Here is a 19959-nt window from a genome sequence, read left to right as displayed (position 1 = left end):
AAATAAAAATTGATAAAAACAACAAATAAATAAGAAAAAAAGTTCAACGTTCTAATAAAAAAATAAATAAATAAATAAATTTCAAAACTCTCAGGAGTGTTACGAGGCACTTAAGTCATGAAAATATGTTTAGGTACAAGAGGGGCCCCGACAAACCCCAATTTTGAAAGAAAAATAATTAATTTTGCAAATAAATAACTAAATAAATAAAAATAATAAATTAATATATATATATATATATATATATATATATATATTCGGCAGAAAATACAGGAACAGTTCCTGAATACGCACAGAATTGCCTTGTAATCTGCACATTGTTGAAACCATTTAAATAAAAATTTTCAAAAACAACAAATAAATAAAAAAAAAAAACTTCAACGTTCTAAAAAAAAAAACAACAAACAAAAAATAAATTTCAAAACTCTCAGGAGTGTTACAAGGCACTTAAGTCATGAAAATATGTTTAGGTACAAGAGGGGCCCCAACAAACCCCAATTTTTAAATAAAAGTAATTAATTTTGCAAAAAAAAAAAAAATATATATATATATATATATATATATATATATATATATATTCTGCAGCAGAAAGCAGAAAAAAACAGGGACAGTCCCTGAATACGCACAGATTTGCCTGCAATCTGCAGATTGTTAAAACCATTTAAATAAAAATTGAGAAAAACAACAAATAAATAGGAAAAAAAGTTCAATGTTCTAATAAAAAAAAAAACAACAAACAAAAAATAAATTTCAAAACTCTCAGGAGTGTTACAAGGCACTTAAGTCATGAAAATATGTTGAGGTACAAGAGGGGCCCCCCAAAAACCTCAATTTTGAAAGAAAAATAATTAATTTTGCAAATAAATAAATAAAATTAATAAATAAATATATATATATATATATATATATATATATATATATATATATATTCAGCAGAAAATACAGGAACAGTTCCTGAAAACGCACAAAATTTCCTGCAATCTGCACATTATTGAAACCATTTAAATAAAAATTTTCAAAAACAACAAATAAATAAGAAAAAAACTTCACTGTTCTAAAAAAAAAAAACAACAAACAAAAAATAAATTTCAAAACTCTCAGGAGTGTTACGAGGCACTTAAGTCATGAAAATATGTTTAGGTACAAGAGGGGCCCCAACAAACCCCAATTTTGAAAGAAAAATAATTAATTTTGCAAATAAATAACTAAATAAATAAAAATAATAAATTTATATATATATATATATATATAAATATATATTCGGCAGAAAATACAGGAACAGTTCCTGAATACGCACAGAATTGCCTGCAATCTGCACATTGTTGAAACCATTTAAATAAAAATTTTCAAAAACAACAAATAAATAAGAAAAAAACTTCACTGTTCTAAAAAAAAAAAACAACAAACAAAAAATAAATTTCAAAACTCTCAGGAGTGTTGCACGGCACTTAAGTCATGAAAATATGTTTAGGTACAAGAGGGGCCTCAACAAACCCCAATTTTGAAAGAAAAATAATTAATTTTGCAAAAAAAAAAATATATATCTATATATATATATACAGTCAGGTCCATAAATATTGGGACATCAACACAATTCTAACATTTTTGGCTCTATACACCACAATGGATTTGAAATGAAAGGAACAAGATGTGCTTTAACTGCAGACTGTCAGCTTTAATTGGAGGGTATTTACATCCAAATCCGGTGAACGGTGTAGGAATTACAACAGTTTGCATATGTGCCTCCTACTTGTGAAGGGACCAAAAGTAATGGGACAGAATAATAATCATAAATCAAACTTTCACTTTTTAATACTTGGTTGCAAATCCTTTGCAGTCAATGACAGCCTGAAGTGTGGAACGCATAGACATCCCCAGACGCTGGGTGTCATCCCTGGTGATGCTCTGCCAGGCCTCTACTGCAACTGTCTTCAGTTCCTGCTTGTTCTTGGGGCATTTTCCCTTCAGTTTTGTCTTCAGCAAGTGAAATGCTCAATCGGATTCAGGTCAGGTGATGGACTTGGCCATTGCAGAACATTCCACTTCTTTGGTGTCTTTTGCAGTCTGCTTTGGGTCATTGTCCATCTGCACTGTGAAGCGTCCAATGAGTTGTGAAGCATTTGGCTGAATATGAGCCGATAATATTCCCGAAACACTTCACAATTCATCCGGCTGCTTCTGTCAGCAGTCACATCATCAATAAATACAAGAGAAGCAGTTCCATTGGCAGCCATACATGCCCCCGCCATGACACTACCACCACCATGATCACTGATGAGGTGGTATGCTGAGGACCATGAGCAGTTCCTTCTCCATCCTCTTCTCTTCCCATCACTCTGGTACAAGTTGATGTTGGTCTCATCTGTCCATAGGATGTTGTTCCAGAACTGTGAAGGCTTTTTTACATGTCGTTTGGCAAACTCTAATCTGGCCTTCCTGTGTTTGAGGCTCACCAATGGTTTCCATCTTGTGGTGAACCCTCTGTATTCACTCTGGTGAAGTCTTCTCTTGATTGGTGACTTTGACACACATATACCTACCTCCTGGAGAGTGTTCTTGATCTGGCCAACTGTTGTGAAGGGTGTTTTCTTCACCAGGGAAAGAATTCTTCGCTCATCCACCACAGTTGTTTTTCGTGGTCTTCCAGGTCTTTTGGTGTTGCTGAGCTCACTGGTGCGTTCCTTCTTTTTAAGAATGTTCCAAACAGTTGTTTTGGCCACGCCTAATGTTTTTGCTATCTCTCTGATGGGTTTGTTTTGTTTTTTTCACCCTAATGATGGCTTCACTGATAGTGACAGCTCTTTGGATCTCATCTTGAGGGTTGACAGCAACAGATTCCAAATGCAAATAGCACACTTGAAATGAACTCTGGACCTTTTATCTGCTCATTGTAATTGGGATAATGAGGGAATAACACACACCTGGCCATGGAACAGCTGAGAAGCCAATTGTCCCATTACTTTTGGTCCCTTAACAAGTGGGAGGCACATATGCAAACTGTTGTAATTCCTACACCGTTCACCTGATTTGAATGTAAATACCCTCACATTAAAGCTGACAGTCTGCAGTTAAAGCACATCTTGTTCGTTTCATTTCAAATCCATTGTGGTGTATAGAGCCAAAAATGTTAGAATTGTGTCCATGTCACAATATTTATGGACCTGACTGCATATTCTGCAGCAGAAAGCAGAAAAAAAACAGGGACAGTCCCTGAATACGCACAGATTTGCCTGCAATCTGCACATTGTTAAAACCATTTAAATAAAAATTGAGAAAAACAACAAATAAATAGGAAAAAAAGTTCAATGTTCTAATAAAAAAAAAAACAACAAACAAAAAATAAATTTCAAAACTCTCAGGAGTGTTACAAGGCACTTAAGTCATGAAAATATGTTTAGGTACAAGAGGGGCCCCAAAAAAAACCAATTTTGAAAGAAAAATAATTAATTTTGCAAATAAATAAAAATAATAAATATATATATATATATATATATATATATATATATATATTCAGCAGAAAACACAGGAACAGTCCCTGAATACACACAGATTTGGCTGAAATCTGCACATTGTTGTAAACAATTTGAATAAAAATTTAAAAAAAACAACAAATAAATAAGAAAAAAGTGCAACGTCCTAAAAAAAAACCAAACTAAAAAAAATGTCAAAACTCTCAGGAGTGTTACAAGGCACTTAAGCCATGGAAATATGTTTAGGCACAAGATGGACCCCAATTATCCCCAATTTTGAAAGAAAAATAATTAATTTTATAAATAAATAAAAATTATATATATATATATTCTGCAGCAGAAAGCAGAAAAAAACAGGAACCGTAAATAAATAAAATGAATAAATAAATATATATATATATTCAGCAGAAAATACAGGAACAATTCCTGAATACGCACAAAATTGCCTGCAATCTGCACATTGTTGAAACCATTTAAATAAAAATTTTAAAAAAACAACAAATAAATAAGAAAAATGTACAACGTCCTAAAAAAAAACCAAACTAAAAAAAAACGTCAAAACTCTCAGGTGTGTTACAAGGCACTTAAGCCATGGAAATATGTTTAGGCACAAGAGGGGCCCCAACTATCCCCAATTTTGAAAGAAAAATAATTAATTTTGCAAATAAATAACTAAATAAATAAAAATAATAAATAAATATATATATATATATATATATATATATATATTCAGCAGAAAATACAGGAACAGTTCCTGAATACGCACAGAATTGCCTGCAATCTGCACATTGTTGAAACCATTTAAATAAAAATTGATAAAAACAACAAATAAATAAGAAAAAAAGTTCAACGTTCTAATAAAAAAAAAAACCAAAAAATAAATTTCAAAACTCTCAGGAGTGTTACAAGGCACTTAAGTCATGAAAATATGTTTAGGTACAAGAGGGGCCCCAACAAACCCCAATTTTGAAAGAAAAATAATTAATTTTGCAAATAAATAACTAAATAAATAAAAATAATAAATTAATATATATATATATATATATATATATATATATATATATATAAATATATATTCAGCAGAAAATACAGGAACAGTTCCTGAATACGCACAGAATTGCCTGCAATCTGCACATTGTTGAAACCATTTAAATAAAAATTTTCAAAAACAACAAATAAAAAAATAAAAAAACTTCAACGTTCTAAAAAAAAAAACAACAAACAAAAAATAAATTTCAAAACTCTCAGGAGTGTTACAAGGCACTTAAGTCATGAAAATATGTTTTGGCACAAGAGGGACCCCCAACAATACCCAAGTTTGAAAGAAAATTAATTTTGCAAAAAAAAAAAAATTATTATTATATATATATATTTTGCAGCAGAAAGCAGAAAAAAACAGGGACAGTCCCTGAATACGCACAGAATTGCCTGCAATCTGCAGATTGTTAAAACCATTTAAATAAAAATTTACAAAAACAAATAAGAAAAAAAGTTCAACGTTCTAAAAAAAAAACAAACTAAAATAAAATGTCAAATGTTTCAGAGTGTAACGAGGCACTTAAGCCATGGAAATATGTTTAGGCACAAGAGGGACCCCAACAATCCCCAATTTTGAAAGAAAAATAATTAATTTTGCAAAAAGAAAAAAATAATAATAATAAAAAAAAAACTCTCAGGAGTGTTACGAGGCACTTAAGTCATGAAAATATGTTTAGGTACAAAAGGGCCCCAACAAACCCATATTTTGAAAGAAAAATAATTAATTTTTCAAATAAATAACTAAATAAATAAAAATAATAAATAAATATATATATAATCAGCAGAAAATACAGGAACAGTCCCTGAATACACACAGAATTGCCTTCAATCTGCACTATTTTAAGAGCATTTAAATAAAAATTGACAAAAAAAAAATATATATATATATATATTCTGCAGCAGAAAGCAGAAAAAACAGGAACAGTCCCCAAATACGCACAGAATTGCCTGCAATCTGCAGATTTTTAAATCCATTTAAATAAAAATTGACAAAAACAACAAATAAATAAATAAGTTCTACCTTGTAAAAAAAAACTAAAAAACAACTTACACCGTGGAAATATGTTTAGGCACAAGAGGGGCCCCAACAATTCCCAATTTTTTTAAACAAAAAAATTAATTTTGTAATAAATAAATAAATAAATATATATATATATACACACAGAATTGCCTGCCATCTGCACTATTTTAAAACCATTTTATTAAAAATGGACGATCACAACAAATAAATAATAAAACAATTTCAACATTTAAAAAAAAAAAGAAACAAAAAATTAATTTTGCAACAAAAAAAAAAATTAAAATAAATATAAGAATTGTTCTGACCAGAAAAATTATTGACAAAATTGGCCGAGATTCTGCTGATGGGTTTATATGCCGGGACTGCGGATCTTTGGCCAGGTAGGTGGTATAATGGAGCAGATAAGTCGGCGAGGTGCGGTTGGGTGACCCTCTTATCTCCCTGTGATAGGGCTCCGTATAAGAAGACACCCGTCCTCCTCGCCCTCCTCGCCCTCCTCATCCTCTGCTGGTCCCTGACATGGCGTGCCGTCCCGGGTGGGAGAAGCTGCGCACCCGGCTGAGGCTCCGGAACGTTCTGGCCCGGGAATGTCTCGCCGAATTTCTTGGAGTTTTCGTTCTGCTGGTGAGGAATTCTAACATTTTTCAAAAATATTGTCATGATCGGGATAATGGGGAAATCACATGACTGGGGGGGGGGGGAGGGGGGGTTCAAATGTATAGAAAGCCCAAATATTTTTTTTTCTTCAATAGTGTTGAAGGCAGTGCCCCCCCCCTCCAAGATGTATGAGCTTTAGGGTTAGCAAAAATCCACCCCCCCAAAAAAATAAATGTGAGCACCAATCTGCATACCTACCCCTAAGCATAAATTCTCCCCCCCCTCCAAGTACAAATTGGCCCTTCTGCTGAAATCCTAGCACAAATCCCAATCCCCCACCCCCCAGGCACAAATCCCAATCCCCCACCCCCCAGGCACAAATCCCAATCCCCCATCCCCCCAGGCACAAATCCCAATCCCCCATCCCCCCAGGCACAAATCCAAATCCCCCACCCCCCAGGCACAAATCCCAATCCCCCATCCCCCCCGGCACAAATCCCAATCCCCCATCCCCCCAGGCACAAATCCCAATCCCCCATCCCCCCAGGCACAAATCCCAATCCCCCATCCCCCCAGGCACAAATCCCAATCCCCCACCCCCCAGGCACAAATCCCAATCCCCCATCCCCCAGGCAAAAATCCCAATCCTCCACCCCCAGGCACAAATCCCAATCCCCCACCCCCCAGGCACAAATCCCAATCCCCCACCCCCCAGGCAAATATCCCAATCCCCCCCGGCACAAATCCCAATCCCCCATCCCCCAGGCAAAAATCCCAATCCCCCAGGCACAAATGCCAATCTCCCACCCCCCAGGCACAAATACCAATCCCCCCACCCCCCTGGCACAAATCCCAATCCCCCACCCCCAGGCACAAATCCCAATCCCCCACCCTCCCAGGCACAAATCCCAATCCCCCACCCCCAGGCACAAATCCCAATCCACCATCCCCCCAGGCACAAATCCCAATCCCCCATCCTGGCACAAATCCCAATCCCCCACCCCCCAGGCACAAATCCCAGTCCCCCACCCCCCAGGCACAAATCCCAATCCCCCATCCTAGTCTTAGGGTCAGTGTTAGGGTTCAAGTTCGGGAGGAATAGTATTAGGGTTAGTATTAGAGTCTGTGTTAGGGTTCAAATTCGGGAGGAATCGTGTTGGGTTTGGAGTTCAGGAAGAATAGTGTTGGGTTTGGAGTTCTGGAGGAATAGTGTTGGGTTTGGAGTTCTGGAGGAATAGTGTTGGGTTTGGAGTTCAGGAAGAATAGTGTTGGGTTTGGAATTCAGGAAGAATAGTGTTGGGTTTGGAGTTCAAGAAGAATAGTGTTGGGTTTGGAGTTCAAGAAGAATAGTGTTGGGTTTGGAATTCAGGAAGAAAAGTGTTGGGTTTGGAGTTCAGGAAGAATAGTGTTGGGTTTGGAGTTCAGGAAGAATAGTGTTGGGTTTGGAGTTTGGGAGGATTAGTGTTAGGGTTAGGATTCGGGTTCAGGAGGAATAGTGTTGGGTTTGGAGTTCAGGAAGAATAGTGTTGGGTTTGGAGTTTGGGAGGATTAGTGTTAGGGTTAGGATTCGGGTTCAGGAGGAATAGTGTTGGGTTTGGAGTTTGGGAGGATTAGTGTTAGGGTTAGGATTCGGGTTCAGGAGGAATAGTGTTGGGTTTGGAGTTCAGGGTCAGTTGTAGGATCAGGATGAGGGTCGGCAATACCTGTGATTTGCCCTCCTGTGCACTGGCGCCTCCATCAGGTGACCATCAGTGCATTTCTCGGCCATCCCATTGGCTGTCTGTGACCATCGGTGGCCCATCATTGTGGCTGGCAGCACGTCGGCGCGGCTGCCGGGATTCCTGCCATCAGCTGAGTGTGTGGCCCCGCGTTGCCTATTAGTGATCGTCGTTGTTTATTAGTCGTTATCGGAATTATTTATCACTTTTCAGCTACTTCATTCCCATAAACATTCCTGATTACAGAATGTATCAGCGGAGGGCAGAGTGCGCGCCAGATTACCCACAGCCCTCGCCCAACCGCCTCTGCCAAATGATTAACCCACCTTGGCAGAGAGACGGAGATGAGACCAGGAGAATCCCCAACTGGAAATTTTTTCGATGCGCTGAATATCTGCCTGTTATATATATATATATATATAAACATTTCATCTACATTTTTGGAATGCATTTACAAATATATGTAAAAATATATGTTAAAATTACTTTTTTATATGTTAAAAAAAATCTGAAGAATATATTTATATATTTAAAAAAAAATATTTTCATATATTTTGTAATATATAAACGCATTTCAACATTCAGTGTGTGTGTGTGTATATATATATATGTACATTTAATCTACATTTTTGGAATGCATTTACAAATATATGTAAAAATATATGTTAAAATTACTTTTTTTATATGTTAAAAAAAATGTGAAGAATATATTTAAAAAAAATATATATTTTTAAAAATACTTTTCATATATTTTGTAATATATAAAAACTCATTTCAACATGCAGTGTGTGTGTATATATATATATATATATATATACACACACATATACATTTAATCTACATTTTTGGAATGCATTTATGAGTATATGTAAAAACATATGTTAAAATTACTTTTTTATATGTTAAAAAAAATCTGAAGAATATATTAAGAAAAATATTAATCTACATTTTTGGAATGCATTCGCAAATATATGTAAAAATATGTTAAAATTACTTTTTTATATATAAAAAAAATCTGAAGAATATATTTTAAAAAAAAAATATTTTAAAAAATATTTTTCATGTATTTTGTAATATATAAAATAACGCATTTCAACATGCAGTATATATATATAAACATTTAATCTACATTTTTGGAATGCATTTACAAATATATGTAAAAATATATGTTAAAATTACTTTTTTATATGTTAAAAAAAATCTGAAGAATGTGTTTAAAAGAAATATTTAAAAATATATATTTTTCATATATTTTGTAATATGTTAAAAAAAATCTGAAGAATATATTTAAAAATATATATATTTTTAAAAATATTTTGCATATATTTTGTAATATATAAGAAAGCGCATTTCAACATGAAGTATATATATAAACATTTAATCTACATTTTTGGAATGCATTTACAAATATATGTAAAAATATATGTTAAAATTACTTTTTTATATGTTAAAAAAAATCTGAAGAATGTATTTAAAAAAATATATTTTTAAAAATATTTTTCATATATTCTGTAATATATAAAAAAAAACTAATTTCAACATGCAGTATTTATATAAACATTTAATCTACATTTTTGGAATGCATTTACAAATATATGTAAAATATACATGTTAAAATTAATTTTTTTTTATATGTAAAAAAAAATCTGAAGAATGTATTTTAAAAAAATGTATTTTTAAAAATATTTTGCATATATTTTGTAATATATAATAAAAATGCATTTTAACATGCAGTGTATATATATGAACATTTAATCTACATTTTTGGAATGCATTTACAAATATATGTAAAAATATACATTAAAATGACTTTTTTATATGTTAAAAAAAATCTGAAGAATATATTTAAAAAAAATATATTTTTAAAAATAGTTTTCATATATTTTGTAATATATAAAAAAATGCATTTCAACATGCAGTATATATATATATACACATTTAATCTACATTTTTGGAATGCATTTACAAATATATGTAAAAATATATGTTAAAATTACTTTTTTATGTTATAAAAAAATCGGAATATATTTAAAAAAACATATTTTTAAAAATATTTTTCATATATTCTGTAATATATAAAAAAAACACATTTCAACATGCAGTATATATATAAACATTTAATCTACATTTTTGGAATGCATTTACAAATATTCAACATGCAGTATATATATATATGTAAACATTTAATCTACATTTTTGGAATGCATTTACAAATATATGTAAAATATACATGTTAAAATGAATTTTTTTTTATATGTAAAAAAAAATCTGAAGAATGTATTTTAAAAAAATGTATTTTTAAAAATATTTTGCATATATTTTGTAATATATAATAAAAATGCATTTTAACATGCAGTATATATATGAACATTTAATCTACATTTTTGGAATGCATTTACAAATATATGTAAAAATATATATTAAATGACTTTTTTATATGTTAAAAAAATCTGGAGAATATATTTAAAAATATATATTTTAAAAAATATTTTTCATATATTTTGTAATATATAAAAAAAACTAATTTCAACATGCAGTGTATATATAAACATTTAATCTACATTTTTGGAATGCTTTTACAAATATATGTAAAAATATATGTTAAAATTACTTTTTTATATGTTAAAAAAAATCTGAAGAATATATTTAAAAAAATATATTTTTAAAAAATGTTTTCATATATTTTGTAATATATAAAAAACTAATTTCAACATGCAGTGTGTATATATATATATATATATATATATATATATATATATATATATACACACACACACATTTAATCTACATTTTTGGAATGCATTTACAATTATATGTAAAAATATATGTTAAAATTACTTTTTTATATGTTAAAAAAAATCTGAAGAATATATTTAAAAATATATATATTTTTAAAAATATTTTGCATATATTTTGTAATATATAAGAAAGCGCATTTCAACATGAAGTATATATATAAACATTTAATCTACATTTTTGGAATGCATTTACAAATATATGTAAAAATATACATTAAAATGACTTTTTTATATGTTAAAAAAAATCTGAAGAATATATTTTAAAAAAATATATTTTTAAAAATACTTTTCATATATTTTGTAATATATAAAAAAATGCATTTCAACATGCAGTATATATATACACATTTAATCTACATTTTTGGAATGCATTTACAAATATATGTAAAAATATATGTTAAAATTACTTTTTTATGTTATAAAAAAATCGGAAGAATATATTTAAAAAAACATATTTTTAAAAATATTTTTCATATATTCTGTAATATATAAAAAAAACACATTTCAACATGCAGTATATATATAAACATTTAATCTACATTTTTGGAATGCATTTACAAATATATGTAAAAATATATGTTAAAATTTCTTTTTTATATGTTAAAAAAAATCTGAAGAATATATTTAAAAAAATATATTTTTAAAAAGATTTTTCATATATTTTGTAATATATAAAAAACTAATTTCAACATGCAGTGTATATATATATATATATATATATATACACACACACACATTTAATCTACATTTTTGGAATGCATTTACAATTATATGTAAAAATATATGTTAAAATGAATTTTTTTATATGTACAAATAAAATCTGAAGAATATATTTTAAAAAAATATATTTTTAAAAATATTTTGCATGTATTTTGTAATATATTAAAAAACGCATTTCAACATGCAGTATATAAATATATATATATCTGAACCTCTAGCAGACTCATATGTTCCAAAGGTGAGCTCCTTTGTTTGGAACCCGCCTCCTGTGGTTAGACTCCGCCCATCTACGCTCACGCTCATTTTTTAATCCTGTTACCGATACCCCAAAAAATACCCCCCCCCCCTTCCCCCCCTTTTATCTTTTTTATTACCTTCATTTTTCTTGTAAAGGGATGTTGACATTCGATTTCAAAATCTCCGTAAAGCTTCCAAAAATAAATGTCCTCCCGTCTGGGTGTGACGTGAAAGTTCCCCGTATCGCGCTTTCAAATCCTGTTTTACGAAATTGTCAATTTCTGAGAAGCTTGGGTGGCCCCCGACCCCCGGAACGATCGCCCAACGCCTTGAGTGAGCTGGAGGTCACGAAGCCCCCCCCCTCCCCCCACACGTGCACGGAGACCTTAGGGTCAGACCAGACCTGGGGTATCTTTCTTACCTCTTCTGTGCGGACAGCTGCCCCTAGCCCCACCCATGAGAGAAGCTAGAGCCCGCCCACGAGGATTTCAGACAGTATAATGTATTAGTTGCTTGAAGAAGTCTGACAGGAAATGAAGATAAACAATGTATCACAATGTATATATTATGGACGCGGTCCGCCATTTTTGTTTTTTCTTTGCAGCTGATCACCGTCGCGGCCACCGCGCAGGGAGTCACCAGCCAAAACGCCAAAGGGAACTTCTTTTGCATGTACCTGGCCGGAGCCATTGCTGTCGTTATGGCGATTTACGTGTCGGGAGGGGTGTCAGGTACGTCCATTACTCCATTGTATGCGGTCTGGGGCACATACCTGACTTCCAAACAACTTACCCATCTGGCTGCCGGGCTTTGGTGTTAGCATTGGGGTTACTGTAAGGATTGGGGTTAGTGTTAGTGTTAGGATTGGGGTTAGTGTCAGGATTGGGGTTAGTGTTAGGATTGGGGTTAGTGTTAGGATTGGGGTCAGTGTTAGGATTGGGGTCAGTGTTAGGATTGGGGTTAGTGTTAGGATTGGGGTCAGTGTTAGGATTGGGTTTAGTGTTAGGATTGGGGTTAGTGTTAGGATTGGGGTCAGTGTTAGGATTGGGGTTAGTGTCAGGATTGGGGTCAGTGTCAGGATTGGGGTCAGTGTCAGGATTGGGTTTAGTGTTAGGATTGGGGTTAGTGTTAGGATTGGGGTTAGTGTTAGGATTGGGGTCAGTGTTAGGATTAGTGTTAGTGCTAGGATTGGGGTTAGTGTCAGGATTTGGGTTAGTGTTAGGATTGGGGTCAGTGTTAGGATTAGTGTTAGTGCTAGGATTGGGGTTAGTGTTAGGATTGGGGTCAGTGTTAGGATTGGGGTCAGTGTTAGGATTGGGGTCAGTGTTAGGATTGGGGTCAGTGTTAGGATTGGGGTCAGTGCTAGGATTGGGGTCAGTGTTAGGATTGGGGTCAGTGCTAGGATTGGGGTTAGTGTCAGGATTGGGGTTAGTGTCAGGATTGGGATTAGTGTCAGGATTGGGATTAGTGTCAGGATTGGGGTTAGTGTCAGGATTGGGGTTAGTGTCAGGATTGGGGTTAGTGTTAGGATTGGGGTCAGTGTTAGGATTGGGGTCAGTGCTAGGATTGGGGTTAGTGTTAGGTTTGGGTTTAGTGTCAGGATTGGGGTTAGTGTTAGGATTGGTGTTAGTGTTAGGATTGGGATTAGTGTCAGGATTGAGGTTAGTGTCATGATTGGGGTTAGTGTTAGGATTGGGGTCAGTGTTAGGATTGGGGTTAGTGTCAGGATTGGGGTTAGTGTTAGGATTGGGGTTAGTGTTAGGATTGGTGTTAGTGTTAGGATTGGGATTAGTGTCAGGATTGGGGTTAGTGTCAGGATTGGGGTTAGTGTTAGGATTGGGGTCAGTGTCAGGATTGGGGTTAGTGTCAGGATTGGGGTTAGTGTTAGGATTGGGGTTTAAATGAAAGATAAATTTAGGATTAGTGTTAGGGTCAGAGTTACAGTTGAGTTACTGTTGGGCTCCTTTGGGATCAAGCCTCAGTGGGCAGGGCGAAACGTGCCAGTGGGCGTGGCTGGAGTGACGGCTGAGGCCACCTTACCATAGGATTCCATGAGCTCCACATTCTTGCTGGGTTGGGTTCATATTAGTGTTAGCTTTAGTGTTAGTGTTGGGGACCATTTGTGTTCCTGAATATCTAATGAGGGACAGTTTTGTAGGACAACAGATGGTCCAGTACAGTTGAGTTGAGCTTTCATGACCCGGTCAAAGCCCAAAGCAACCCTTAAAACCACCAAAACCCACCGTGGTCATAAAATTGTCAATGTCAAAATTTTGCCAAAATTTTTCCAATTTCTTCATAACTCCCGGATGAGCCCACAACCTATTCACATCCGGTGATTGCCATTTGTACCCTCTCTCCCACAGGTGGACATCTAAATCCGGCGTTCTCACTCAGCCTCTGCGTCCTGGGCCGGTTCCCCTGGTGGAAGCTGCCCATCTACGTCGTCATCCAGTTGGTGGGGTCGTTTGCCGGAGCGGCAGCTGCGTTCGCCCTCTACTATGGTCAGACAATTGTCCTGCCGTCTCTCCCTCCCGTGTTGTAGGAGGACAGGACCTCTTTATTGATGGTCACCGGTTTTTTTTCTGTTTTAGATGCCATCCAGAGTTACACCGGCGGCAACCTGACCGTGTACGGACCCCGAGAGACGGCCTCCATATTCTCCTCGTACCCTGCCCCCTACCTGAGCATTGCGAACGGTTTTCTAGATCAGGTGACACCAAGGCGCACGTTGCTCCATGGACGATGATCCCATCCGGTGCTCTTTCTGGTGGTTCACTTTATGAGCTTGGGTTGTCTTGTTTTAAAGTGGACCTGTTATTGGAAAGTGAAAAAAAAAATCTCCAAAATACGTGTTTTGGTGTTTTGGTCAACCAATGATAAGTTTCCCCTCTCCTGCTGTTTAGGTGACACCTTTCAAATTTTGGCGGGACATACCGTACATCTTAAGATATATATTTTTTTGTTCTTTCCGGGACAGGTGATGGGGACAGCCATGTTGATGGTCGGCATTTTGGCCATCATCGATTCCAGGAACAAGCCGGTCCCGAAGGGTCTGGAGCCAGTTGTGGTTGGGATGCTGGTCTTCTCCATTGGCCTTTCCATGGGAGCGAACTGCGGCTATCCAATCAACCCGAGTCGAGACCTAGGGCCGCGGCTCTTCACCTACGTGGCGGGATGGGGCTCAGATGTCTTCAGGTTGGTGGCCATCCTTTGGCGATGACGAGTAGGTAGAAGGGCGTCCTTCAGTTTAGATTTCTTGTCTTTCAGTCAACATGGATGCCACTCAAGAACTTTTTTGAAATTTAGAGGTGTAGGAGAATGATGAGAACTTCTGGTCCATGTCCTCCTCGGGACACTGATCATTTGCTATTCAAATAAAACAAATACAATGGAGGTTCTAACCCTTGCCCACTCTATCCAAAACTATAAATGGGTTAGTTAGGAGATTTACCTTGATTTTTGGTGGAGTGTGATCCCCCATATTAGTGCCCTTGATCGTGCTGGAGACATCTCCTCCTACTTCTGGTCCTCCTGTGAAAACCTGGGCTCTGCTGCAAATTGAACCTCGTGGTTGCAGTGGACCTCTTTCATCATGCATTCTTAAAAAGAATTTTCCAGAGGGTGGTGACTCTACTACAATGATTCCTTCACTATGGTGTCACTGACCCATTGGTGGAGTCTTCATAGGAATCTATAGAGAGACAGTTGAACTGGGAAGGTCAGCTTACAGCCTGGTTGTCTCAACAGGATCCACAAGGTTGCCCATCTATAAACCAATCCAAGGACAACCCTACAATAACCAAGCTGGAGACATCTCCTCCTACTTCTGGTCCTCCTGTGAAAACCAGGGCTCTGCTGCAAACTGAACCTCGTGGTTGCAGTGGACCTCTTTCATCATACATGACCCTCATCAAGGCCCTCTCCTCCAATCCTCGCCGACTCTTCTCCACCTTCAACTCTCTACTCTCGCCACCCCCACCTCCACCCAGCACCTCACTCACTGCCCTTGAGATTACCAATCACTTCAAAAACAAGATTGACACAATTCGCAAGGACATCGCCGCAACTCACACGCCCTCTCAACCCGTCCCCTCTCACACAGCTACCCCCTCATCCCCCCTCTCCCTCGACATAACCCGCAGGGACTTCGTCACTGCTCAAACTCTCTCCAACCCCCTTCACCCTCACTCAGCTACCCCCTCTACACCCCTCTCCCACGGCCCCACCACTGCTCTGACCTCCTCTCCCACCCCACCCTACATTCCTCATACTGAAGCTCCCCCAACACTCCGCACCTTTGACCTTACTACCATCGAAGAAGTCTCCAAGATCCTCTCTGATGCCCGCCTCACCACCTGCCCCCTTGACCCTATCCCTTCACAACTCCTACGACCTCCCTCCCCCTCCATCCTACGCTCCCTCACCCACATCTTCAATCTCTCCCTCTCCTCCGGCACTTTCCCTTCCCCTCTGAAACATGCACACATCACCCCCATACTTAAAAAGCCCTCCCTGGACCCCAATGACCCGAACAACCTCAGACCCATCTCCCTGCTCCCATTTACATCTAAACTCCTCGAGCGCCTAGTCTACACCCGCCTATGCTCTCACCTCAATGACAACAACCTCCTCGATCCCCTACAGTCCGGCTTCCGTCCCCTACACTCCACCGAAACTGCCTTACTCAAACTCTCCAACGACCTGCTAACCGCCAAAGCTAATGGCCACTACTCAGTGCTCCTACTCCTTGACCTCTCCACGGCCTTCGACACAGTCCACCACCCCCTCCTCCTCAAAAAACTACACTCCCTCGGCCTCAGAGATTCTGCTCTCTCCTGGCTCTCATCCTACCTGTCACAACGCTCTTTTAGCGTTACCTATAATGCCACCACCTCCCTGTCACTCCCCCTCTCTGTTGGGGTCCCTCAAGGCTCTGTCCTCGGGCCCCTTCTCTTCTCCATCTACACCTCCTCCCTTGGCCAACTCATACACTCTCACGGCTTCAACTACCACCTCTATGCCGACGACACACAAATCTATCTCTCAACCCCCCACCTCACCCCCTCGGTCTCCGCCCGAATCACACACCTGTTGAGCGACATATCAGACTGGATGTCGCTCCACTTCCTTAAACTGAACCTCTCCAAAACCGAGTTTCTTGTCTTCCCTCCAGCCCGGACACCACCCCCCATTGACTTCTCCATCATGTCCAACAACGCCACCATCAAACCCGCCCCGCAGGCCAGAGTACTTGGTGTCATTTTGGACTCCAACCTATCCTTCCAGCCCCAAGTCCACTCTTTAACAAACTCGTGCAGACTCCACCTCCGCAACATCGCCAAAATCCGCACGTTCCTAACCCCAGAAACCACTAAACAGCTCATCCACTCCCTCATCATATCACGACTCGACTACTGCAACTCTCTCCTCACTGGCCTGCCTCGCTGCTGGCTATCCCCGCTTCAGTCCATCCTGAATACGGCTGCCAGACTCATTCACCTTTCCAACCGCTCCGTTTCCGCCACCCCCCTCTGCCAATCCCTCCACTGGCCTCCATTCAGTGTCCTCCACCCCCCTCTGCCAATCCCTCCACTGGCCTCCATTCAGTGTCCTCCACCCCCCTCTGCCAATCCCTCCACTGGCCTCCATTCAGTGTCCTCCACCCCCCTCTGCCAATCCCTCCACTGGCTTCCGATTGCGCAACGGATCAAATTCAAAATCCTAACGCTGACGTACAAAGCTGTCCACCATACTGCCCCGAACTACATCACTGACCTAATATCCAAGTACCACCCAACACGCACACTCCGCTCCTCACAAGACCTCCTTCTCTCTAGTTCCCTGGTCTCCTCCTCCCATGCCCGCCTCCATGACTTCTCCAGGGTGTCACCCATCCTCTGGAACTCCCTGCCCCAACCCATCAGATTATCACCTACTCTCCTCTCCTTTAGGCGCACCCTGAAAACCCATCTCTTCAGGGAAGCCTACCCCACCCCCTGCTAACTTGCCGACCTCCTCCACTCTTCCTACCACTCCATCCCCCACAGCTATCTCCTCCTGTACCACCATCCCCTCCCTCCTAGATTGTAAGCTTGAAAGAGCAGGACCCTCGATCCCCTCATGTTTTGCATTGTATTGGTATTGTTCTGTCACATGTTCTGTCCCCCTCTGTAATGTACAGCGCTGAGCCAACTATTGGCGCTTTATAAATACTGTATAATAATAATAATAATAATACATTCTTAAGGAGAATTTTCCAGAGGGTGGTGACTCTACCATAATGATTCCTTCACTATGGTGTCACTGACCCATTGGTGGAGTCTTCATACAAATCTATAGAGAGACAGTTGAACTGAGAAGGTCAGCTTGCAGTCTGGTTGTCTCAACAGGATCCACAATGCCACCCAACTATTAAACCAGTCCAAGGACAACCCTACAATAACCAAGCTGGAGACATCTCCCCCTACTTCTGGTCCTCCTGTGAAAACCTGGGCTCTGCTGCAAATTGAACCTCGTGGTTGTAGTGGACCTCTTTCATCATACATTCTTAAGGAGAATTTTCCAGTGGGTGATGACTCTACCATGATGATTCCTTCATTATGGTGTCACTTACCCATTGCTGGAATCTTCATAGGAATCTATAGAGAGACAGTTGAACTGTCTCAACAGGATCCACAATGCCACCCAACTATAAACCAGTCCAAGGACAACCCTACAATAACCAAGCTGGAGACATCTCCCCCTACTTCTGGTCCTCCTGTGAGAACCTGGGCTCTGCTGCAAATTGAACCTCGTGGTTATAGCGGACCTCTTTCATTATACATTCTTAAGGAGAATTTTCCAGAGGGTGGTGACTTTTCCATAATGATTCCTTCACTGTGGTGTCACTGACCCATTGGTGGAGTCTTCATAGGAATCTATAGAGAGACAGTTGAACTGGGAAGGTCAGCTTGCAGCCTGGTTGTCTCAACAACGTGGCCCAACTATAAACCAGTCCAAGGACAACCCTGCAATAACCAAGCTGGAGACATCTCCCCCTACTTTTGATCCTCCTGTGAGAACCTGGGTTCTGCTACGAATTGAACTTCTTGGTTCCTATGGACCTCTTTTTTCATACATTCTTAAGGAGAAATTTTCCTGTGGGTGGTGACTCCACCATGATGAATGTTCTGATTATGGTGTCACTGACCCATTGGTGGAGTCTTAATAGGAATATAGAGAAACAATTGAACCAGGAAAGTCAACTTACAGCCTGGTCATCTCATCAGGATCAGCAACACCGCCCAACCATGAACTAGTCCAAGGATAACCCTACAATAACCCAGCTGGAGACATCGCCTCCTGCTTTTGATCCTCTTGGGATCTGCTGCGAATCAAACCTCATGGTTCCAGTGGACCTCATTCGTCATGCATTCTTAAGGAGACTCTTCCAGTGGGTGGTGACTCCAGCATATTAATTCTTTCACTATGGTGTCACTGACCCGTTGGAGAAGCCTTCATAGGAATATATAGAGACACAGTTGAACTGGGAAGGTCAGTTTAGAGCCTGGTTCTCTCATCAGGTTCCACAACCTTGCCCAATCATGAGCCAGTCCAATCACAGCCCTGTAATAACCAAGCTGGAGACATCTCCTCCTACTTTTGATCCTCCTGTGAAGACCGGGGCTCTGCTGTGAATTGAACCTCTTGGTTCCCATAAAAGTCCTTCTTCATACATTCTTAAGGAGAATTTTCCAGTGGGTGATAACACAATGATTCCTTCACTATGGTGTCACTGACCCATTGGTGGAGTCTTCATAGGAATCTATAGAGAGACAGTTGAACTGGGAAGGTCCACTTACAGCTCGGTGATCTCATCAGGATCTACAACCCCTCCCAGCAATGAACCGGTCCAAGGACAGCCCTACAATAACCCAGCTTTCTTTCTCCTTTACAGGGCAGGAAACAACTGGTGGTGGGTCCCCATCGTAGCACCATGCGTGGGTGCTGTTTTCGGCTCCTTGCTGTATGAGATCTTGGTTGAGATCCACCACCCGGCACAGGAAACCAGAGTGGAAGAGGCTACCAATGTAGAGGCCCCAGCAGAAAAAATGAAAGAGATTCCGGTCTTCACGATAAATGTGGAGAACTCTTTGTGTCATCGGCTTTGACTGTCCACCACACTTGGATTGCATGGTCCTCGTTTGGCCCAATGTTCTATCTACGGACTAATGGCTGCTGTTGTGTCCTCTTATGGAAGTGTCCATATTTTCGACACATCTCAAGTTTGAACACAAGTCACTAAACCTTTTTGATATCAGGTTGTAGAGGTGAGAGCTGCAGCAGAGGGGTCACCTCTGGATGGAACTGCATTGTGT

At 38.6% G+C, this 19959-nt stretch overlaps 1 protein-coding gene across 1 annotated transcript; it reads left to right on the top strand.

The window, feature by feature from the left end:
- The first annotated feature begins 5950 nt into the window (after positions 1 to 5950).
- On the top strand, positions 5951 to 19752 carry LOC149427756 (aquaporin-10-like). The gene is made up of 6 exons (XM_089667699.1): positions 5951 to 6153; positions 12204 to 12330; positions 13966 to 14103; positions 14194 to 14312; positions 14580 to 14797; positions 19539 to 19752. Exons 1-6 carry the CDS (start codon positions 6049 to 6051, stop codon positions 19750 to 19752), a joined length of 921 nt encoding a protein of 306 aa, XP_089523825.1. The 5' UTR covers positions 5951 to 6048.
- Positions 19753 to 19959: the final 207 nt, after the last annotated feature.

The sequence above is a fragment of the Staurois parvus genome, unplaced genomic scaffold, assembly GCF_062004578.1.
Source record: "Staurois parvus isolate SC_StPar_1 unplaced genomic scaffold, SC_StPar_1.0 ptg003514l, whole genome shotgun sequence".
NCBI classification, from domain to species: Eukaryota; Metazoa; Chordata; class Amphibia; order Anura; family Ranidae; genus Staurois; species Staurois parvus.
This window is presented reverse-complemented; position numbering and strand designations above follow the sequence as displayed.

Coding starts and splice junctions, on each gene's coding strand:
- LOC149427756 (XM_089667699.1), top strand. CDS start 6,049: ATGGCGTGCCGTCCCGGGTGGGAGAAGCTGCGCACCCGGCTGAGGCTC. Junction 14,104..14,193: donor TGCGTTCGCCCTCTACTATG/GTCAGACAATTG, acceptor TTTCTGTTTTAG/ATGCCATCCAGAGTTACACC. Junction 14,313..14,579: donor CGAACGGTTTTCTAGATCAG/GTGACACCAAGG, acceptor TTTCCGGGACAG/GTGATGGGGACAGCCATGTT.